The 8,245-nt window shown below is 38.1% G+C and overlaps 2 protein-coding genes across 2 annotated transcripts; one reads left to right on the forward strand and one right to left on the reverse strand.

Annotated features, from left to right (window-relative positions):
- Nucleotides 1–489: 489 nt before the first annotated feature.
- Nucleotides 490–3,840, forward strand: LOC129760736 (microtubule-associated protein RP/EB family member 1-like). The gene is made up of 5 exons (XM_055758394.1): nucleotides 490–540; nucleotides 2,775–2,922; nucleotides 2,982–3,422; nucleotides 3,483–3,603; nucleotides 3,675–3,840. The coding sequence occupies exons 2-5, from the start codon at nucleotides 2,802–2,804 to the stop codon at nucleotides 3,754–3,756; spliced, it is 765 nt and encodes a 254-aa protein (XP_055614369.1). The 5' UTR covers nucleotides 490–540; nucleotides 2,775–2,801; the 3' UTR covers nucleotides 3,757–3,840.
- An 824-nt stretch (nucleotides 3,841–4,664) lies between these two features.
- Nucleotides 4,665–8,241, reverse strand: LOC129760735 (homeobox protein 5; the record flags this gene model as incomplete). Its single annotated transcript, XM_055758393.1, has 4 exons — nucleotides 4,665–6,234; nucleotides 6,296–6,671; nucleotides 6,765–7,853; nucleotides 7,922–8,241. Coding segments are annotated over 3 exons (1,764 nt in total), but the record flags the coding sequence as incomplete, so codon positions are not given.
- Nucleotides 8,242–8,245: the final 4 nt, after the last annotated feature.

Consider the following 8,245-nt stretch of genomic DNA (forward strand, 5'->3'; position numbering starts at 1 on the left):
ATAGAAACCAGACGAACCTGCAAACCGTTTGACGATGTCTGCAGTGGATATCAGATGTTTTTTTGCGAAGAAGACACACCGCAGCTGGCCTTGATTAGAGAGTTTAGTATCTCCACACACCGCACTAAAACTTCACTTGGCCAATTGGCAACCGACAATTCACCAATTTTCAACAAACCCCAACCCACTGACACTTGAGGACAATCCGCTTAGCCGAAGTATTACCGTACCGTGCCGAGTTTCTCACTAGACTAACTCTTTACTAGACATTTTAGTAGTTCCGTACCCAGAAAGAAGACAGGTACAATCTACTGAGGAGTGTTAGTGAGAGGGAGATGCTGCGGAAGAGAGAACTGGAGCATTTGTTTGTGGGGAGCGTATCAACATTTTCTCCGTGGAGCATCTAACGGGGGGAGAGCGTTTGTTTGCTCCAGCCATGCTGCGGCCTTTTGGAGCTTGATGCGTAGTGGCGTTGACGCGTAGAAGTAGCAACATTTAGCCAGCCAGCTAGTGTGCCCAACAAGCGCTGTTTTGACATAGGTTTGTTTTGATTCACATTCAGTGCTTGATTTGGTGTTAGTAGGCTATGCGACAAAAATACTGATGAAAACGGATGTAGCGCAACTTTCAAACAGTTTTATAAAAAAGCTCAAAGCTCTGTACAACTACTGAGGAAAATGTGTTCGTTTTTATCCCAGTGTGGTCTTGGTGGAAAAGCTTGACAAGTTCAAAGAAGTTTTCGTTTCAGAAAATCGACGACATACTTGGATGATGAAAAATGAAATGGATCCACGTGTTTTAATTTCGGTTGTGAAAGTTTTTTCGATAAATGTTTTTGTTTACGATTTTAATTCATTCCTATTTGACTTCATTCCTTATTGTAAAATTTGAAATAAATACGTCGAAAATGGTGGTTAAATAGACAAAAATGACATATATGAAAAAAAATATTGCCAAAATTGAAAAAAAATTAAAAAAATGTGAAGATTACAGAAACGACAAAACTGACAAAAATAAAAAATAATAGAACGGACAAAGATAACAAAAGTCTAAGAAATAAAAAAAAAATATAGAAATGACAATTATGATAAAAACGACAAAAAATGTAAAAAATTCAAAAATATAGAAAAATACACAGATTACAAATAGAAAAATACCTACATGATTTGATATCGAAGAAATCTTTTACACTTTTTCGTTATGTTCCTTTTTTTCGTTTTTCGTTCCACATTTTGAATATTTTCATTGATATGAATTTTGCGATCATAGAATTTTTTGGCATGTTCGATCAATTTCTTTCTTCGTAATTTTATTTTTTGGATTTGCTGTTTTATCTTTTTTGTGATTTTCTTCTTGATGGTCATAGTCACATAAGCAATTTTTGTTGTGTTTATTAGTTGTTATTAATTTTTTCAAAAATATTTTTCAATCTTGAACAAAATATTATTTGCTTGTTTTTTTCACCTCTTTGTACTTGTGTTTACTTGTGGACAGTGTTGTGTGCATTACGGATTTCTCGATTTTTAGCATGATAAATTTTTCGCAGAGAATTGTATCAGCATATTTTGATCTTTGTTTCAACTACAAAGTTCAAGCCTTATTTTAACGAATTTCTTCCCCAGTGTGATTGAATAAAATAAATCCAGCCAAATTTTATATCGTGCTTTGTAAAATAGACAAAAGGGAGAAAAGTGTCAAAACGATATAAATGACAAAAATAAAAAATTATAAAAATGACAAAAACAATGACATTTAAAAAATGACAAAAAACTATATAACAGACTAAGATAACAAAAATCACAGAAATTTAAAAAATGATAGAAATGATAAAAATGATTTAATAGACTGTACAATATACAGTGTACATTGTATTTTTTTTTAATATTTCGAAAAATTAACAGATTACAAAACATAGAAAAATACCAGCGTGATTTGATATTGAGGAAAATTCATAAACTTTTCCAATTTGTTCTATATTTTTGTTATTTGCCCCACGTTTTGAATATTTTCATTGATATGCGTTTTACGATCATTGAATTGTTTGGCCTGTTCGATCATTTCTTTTAGTATTTTAATATTTTTAATTTGTTGTTTTATCTTTTTTGTGGTTTTTTTTTCTTATTGATCATAGTCACATAAGCAATTTTTGTCATGATCGTTATTTGTTATCATTTGTTTTATTCATTCTTTTCAAACTTGAACAAAACATTCTATGATATTTGTTTACTTTTTTTCGCTTTATTGTGTTTGTGTTTGTTTGTGGTGTGTGAAAAAATGCGTTTTGGATTTCACGATGATATGCGTGGCTAATTTTTCGCAGAGAATTGTTTGAATTAGAGAATAAAGCTACATATATTATAAGCTTTTAGTTTACGTGGATGCTCCAGATGAAGTGCTCCAAACTGGCAATTGGGGATCTTCCATCCGAAACTATAACATAATCAAAATTTAGTTTCATGTGAAATAATAAAAAAATCATCATACAACTGCAAAGTAAAACTTCAAGCCTAAAATTTACGAATTTCTTCCCCAGTGTGATTGAATAAAAAAAAACATCCAAATTTTATATCATGTTTTGTTCCCATAAAATAACTTCCATAATTCTACCAATGAGTACGAAAACAATAGATGGCAGTTGGCAGCAAATAAAAGTAGATTGGATTATTACCGCGCTTTCTGTTGATATCATTCTGTACTTTGAACAATTTTTAACGTTATTTCCAAAGATTTTGAATACACCAAAGTAGGCCCTACATATTTGTGTTGTTTACCAGTGCAGTGATAATAAAGTTGATCTCACGATGGCCGTTAATGTTTACTCAACGAGTGTCACGACCGAAAATCTGTCCCGGAAGGAGATGCTGGCCTGGGTCAATCGGACCCTGCTGTCGGAGTTCAAAAAGGTCGAGGAACTCTGCACAGGTATGAATTTTAATCTGAATTTCGAGATTCGAGAGGTTTAAAACATTTGATTGTTCTAGGGGCCGCCTATTGTCAGATGTTGGACATCCTGTTTCCGGGATGCATCAAGTTGAAGCGCATAAAATACTACACCAACCTTGAGCACGAGTTTTTGCTGAACCTGAAACTATTTCAGAGCACTCTGGTGTCGATGCAGGTGGACAAAGCGGTCCCCATTGATAGACTGGTGAAGGGTCGGTTTCAGGATAACTTCGAGTTTCTGCAGTGGTTCAAAAAGTTCTTCGACGCAAACTACGATGGCAAGGAGTACGATCCGCAGGCCGCCCGGGATCATGTTCCGATGGGTTACGGCGCTCCGAATGTGTTGAAACCAAGCCTCAAAGGAAACTCGGCGGCTTCTGCCCCGGTGGGAGCTGTCAAAAAAGCAGTGACGGCAGCGAAACCAATTAGAAAAGAACACAACTCTCCGTCGAAGCAGCTGGGAAAGATGAAAATCGTCGGTGAGTATTTTGGTGTTTGTTTGGCTGTATCATAACTTGATAGACTATTTTTTCTGCAAGATGAACAACAAGAACAGCTTAATAGTCTTATGACTGAAAAAGACGATTTAGTCGTACGAATTCAGACGATGGAAATGGAACGGGACTATTACTACCAAAAGCTTACCCAAATTGAGGCAATGTAAGCATGTTTTCTTTTTGTTTTTCATTTAATGAATGAAAGTTAACTTCATTCTTTTTTATATATTTCAGAGTCAACGAAGAAGGTGAAATCGATGAGAAAAACTCATTCCTCTGCGATCAAGTTAGGAAAATAATGTATCTCGAACAATGATTTTACAAGTGAAATGCTTCCAGGATGCATTCTCATCTGAATATGCTAAAACTCTTCTCAATAGTTGTATGATAAATGTTGAAATATAAGGTACTTTACAAACTTGTTAGATTTAAAACAGTATGCGTTCATCTTTGAATGATATGATTTGACAAAGAATACATATACAGTACCTTTCATAATTGTATAGAAATTGGAAGCACGTGCACTGTCACTTTGACTTTGAACTTCCATAACTTTTTACTCTGATGATATTTTTTGATCAAATTTTTTGCGTAAGATAGATCAACTATCACACTCTTATATCTCGAAATTTGAGCTTTCTAAGGATTGTGTGACCAGAGATACAGTAATTCTACGAAAATCGAACTTTTTGGACTTTTACCATGCAAACTGCGATATCTCAGAAACTACTCTTGTTTGACTATCACGTCACTAAATTTAAGTTTAAATGTGCAATCCATGAGGTCAGCTTACTTTATAGCTAACTTTGAATAATCAGTCTGTACGACAATAGTCAAAGACTTCAGAAATAAATATACGAATTTTTTTTTTGTGCAGAAATTATAGATCAATAACCAGTAACCAGAAATCAGAAATTAGAAATTAGTTTTAACTAGAATCTTAAATCGGGAGTCAGGAATCAGAAATGAAACAGAAAATAAATCAGAAATTAGAATCTAGAAAACAGAAATCAGGAATAAAAAAGCAGAAACCAGCAGAGTATCCTAGAATATTTGTAAATTCTTCATTGAGACATCTTTCATTTCAAATTCAATGATTTAAGGTGGATGTGAGTAGTCAATTGGGCTAAGCTAGGCTATCGATTTCGATACACCTGAAGGGAATTTCGAAGATTTCTATCCACCCACTAGAAACCCGGATTCAGTTATTATTTTTCATCTTTATTTTTACAACTGTCATCTCAGTTCTCTATGTCTAGATTTTTTTCTCAGTTGAATGTTGAAGAATAATTTTGTTAAGAGCTCCTTGAATGGGTCGCCTTTTTTTTGTTCGAACTTCTGTTAAGTTTTGTTCTAAAACAACTGTCTTGTCTGTCTAGTATTCTTGTTATGTAATTGGTGTATCTTCTATACAGCGTTTCTCAACCACAATTCAAACTCCCATATGTTTTTCTTGTGATTCAAGGATGATTGTTATGTTACCAAGTTTAAAAGAGTGTTTCGCCTGACTTAAATATCGCGTAACTGTAGCTTGCTTAGTAAAAAAAATCATTATTTCTGGTTAGGGCTTGAAAGGTTAAAATCGCAGCTGCTTTACAAGTTAGATTTGTTTTCCCTTACGGTTTTGTTTTCATTCAAATCGAAATTCTTAACAGGGGAAGAGATGAGGAAGGCTAGGAATTGTGCATCAAGCAACGATAAACTAAATAAATTTGAGCAAATGAAGTATTTATTTAGTCATGTTGTGTTCGAAGTGAGGAAAAGTGGATGGGTTTTTTTTTAATTTTTGAGATGAAAAACAAATCACTCATTGAATAGCAAAAGAACTTGAACCTTTCGTATGTTCGATTCAAAATGAGGAGTAAAATGAGATAAAATGTTTGCGTTATCATCTGGGCGAAGTCGATTCGATCGTTTGGGTCGTTTTTTTAAATCTACATACATAAACAATTCAATGAGGAATTCTTCCTATAACCTATTACTTTCTTCCACGTGTTTCGCACTTCCGTTAAATATTACACATTAAACTGTAATAATACCACAGCCTTATCGACGAATGGCGACAGTAAATCTATAAAAATGTTAAATTAAAATAAGTGTTTTGATTTTATTTTAGATTTGTTTAAGAATCAAGTGGGGTGCAATTTATACCGCGTCCAAGTAGGCGGGTTTAAACTCCCGCATTTCAAAAGTGATTTTGATTTTTTTTCTTTCTTTAATTAATGCCTGCTTTGATCTGAGTTTGAAATATTTCAGCATTCAATGATGAGAAGATAAGTTAAAGAATGTTTTTTTTCTAATGAAAGTGAACATTTCTGGCCTGCTGTGTGACTTTTCTTCTATTTTCTTTTTTTCTTCGCAATCAATCATTGAAGAGAGGTTATTATAATTAATGTTTCGTTCCTAGCAGATTGACTTGTGATGTTATAGCTTTTGTTAAGAGTATGACTTTTCTCACATAAGAGAACAACTTAATCTCGTGCAGTTGAACAGCTTACAGTTGAACATCGAACACATCGCTCTAGGTTTGACTAAGTTAGTAGATATTGTTTTTCTCTTTTTTAAAAGTACGACTAATAACTGGGACATCGAGTGGTTAGTTAAACTTTAAAGTTTGCCGAAAAGTTCCAAACGAAGATTAAATTGTAACAATAGATTTGCGCCCCTTACGTACGGAGATGCGGTTAACAATTTGTCATCAGCTCACTGGGCTCCGTTCTCGGTTCTCTTCAAAATGGAATGATTCCTTTCTTGTGTGACTAAATTACTGCGGCGAAATCTTTCTAGAATGTATCTGAAACGGAGAATAGCGTTATTTCAGGAAGTCTCTAACTGTCTACAGTTTAAAATGTTACCGATTAATTTTCCCTGAAAATTTACAGATACAAAGTTCCCTGCTGTCGGTCGAACTGATGCAGGTAGAGCTTCTTTTTGCTCTTGTCCGATTTGTGGGGCCGCAGGTCCCAAACCAGATTGGACAGGCTTCGGGGTCGGCTGAGCCGCCGGGTTTTCTTCTCCGGTAGCTTGGAGTCTCCCGAGGTGCGCCCGCCACTGCGGGAAGAATCCAGCGTCCCCTCGCGACCCACCACGACCATTCCTCCCGGCTGACCCATGCTGGCCGACTTCGAGAGCGCGTGGTTCTTCTCCTGAGTGCCGCCCTTCGGCGAGGGCGATATGGGCGTTGCCGGGTGCGAATCCTGCGCCAACTGCAGCGAGCTGAGACTTTTGTATCTGCAAGAGGAAATTGGACAAGGTTGGAAAGTGAAATTTCTTGCTTTAAAATTATGTCTAGTTGGAGTTTATATTTTAGCGTGTGGAACTTGCCTTATGTGAAACAGCGGACTCTGCGGCTCGACGATGATCTCTTTGGGTGTACCCACTATATTAAGAGCTGGAACTGGTCCATTGGTGCCACCGCCTATGGGACTTCCGACGGTCGCCATGGTTGGACTTTTCTGATGCACCATCCCCAGGCTGTTCTTGAAGTACAGTTTGGGCAATGTGGGTCGTTGTCGTTTTTCGGGCAACTTTTTACCCGGGATTGTTTCGATCGGCGGAGGAATTGGCTTGGTGTGGTCAATGTCCTTACTACCGCCACCGCCATGTCCGACGTGAATGTGGTTGTTGTTGATGGCATTCGCAGCGGCTGCGGCGGCCGAACTTTGCTTCGTCGATTCCAAACTGTTGCCATTCATGATACTGCTACTCCGGTTGATCAGATTCGAGTAGTTACCGGTGTCGTAGTGGTTACTGTAGTAGCTGTTGTTATTGTTGTTATTATTGTTACTGTTATTCGCGGGTTTCATGTTTTCCACTGTTTTAAGGTTATGTTGATGCGTAATCGGAGGCGAAGGGGGTTCTACGATCGCTTCAAACTTGCTCAAGTTCTTCGGCAGTGGAGCCAACCCTCGAACGTAGTCATAGATCTGATCGATCTCGTCGTACTCGTCCGCAATCGATTCATTTTGACTTGATCCACTACCGCCACCTGGCTGAGCTGCCGATGGCGGAGGCGAATATCGATTGGAATCACAGCTACTGCTTTTCTTCAGCACATACCCGTTGGCCGTAAGGCTGGAAAGGGTCGAATTCAGCTTCTTCTCCGGATGCTTCGACGAATCTTTCTTCTCCTTCTCGCCCAATTTGAGGTCGATGATCTGCAACCGATCGCGGGCGTCAACCAGCAATCGCTGGGCCTTGTCCAGGAAGCGACTGTACTCGATGAAGTGATTCAGCTGGTCCATGTTCTTGACACGCTGAATCTTGATCTTGGCGTTCAGTGGCACCGCAATCAGGTCCATGTCCTTCTGTAGAGGTAGAGCAAATATTCGATCCACTTCGACGCATCCCAAGAGGCGCAACTCGGGCACAAACGGCTGCTTGAGACCCTTGGGTGCCGTACCGTGAACTAATCTGTAAGGTCGAAGAAAAACTTGTGTTAAAAATAGATGATCAATGAAAACCATAAGCAGAAAACCTACCTCACGGTCACCGGCATGCGTTTCTGCAGCAGATTGTTGACTGTATGTACACCGCTGATACTGTCCTCCTTGGCGATCGGGGAGAACTTGGCTTTGGCTTCTAATGGCAAATTGACGACTTCGTCCTTGGACGTCTTGCACTGCAGATACTTGCCGTTGTCTGAGATCGTGGTGAGAATTTCGCCGGCGTGCAGCGATTTGCTGTTGTGGTTGCAGCGAACCGTTTCACGCACCAGCACCCGGAAGTTTCGGCGCTTCGACAGCTCCAGTACCGATTCGATGCAGCGCGTCGACCGACCGTCTTCGCTGAGCAGCTCAAAGAAG

This window comes from Uranotaenia lowii, unplaced genomic scaffold (genome assembly GCF_029784155.1).
Source record: "Uranotaenia lowii strain MFRU-FL unplaced genomic scaffold, ASM2978415v1 HiC_scaffold_746, whole genome shotgun sequence".
In the NCBI taxonomy this organism is placed as follows: Eukaryota; Metazoa; Arthropoda; class Insecta; order Diptera; family Culicidae; genus Uranotaenia; species Uranotaenia lowii.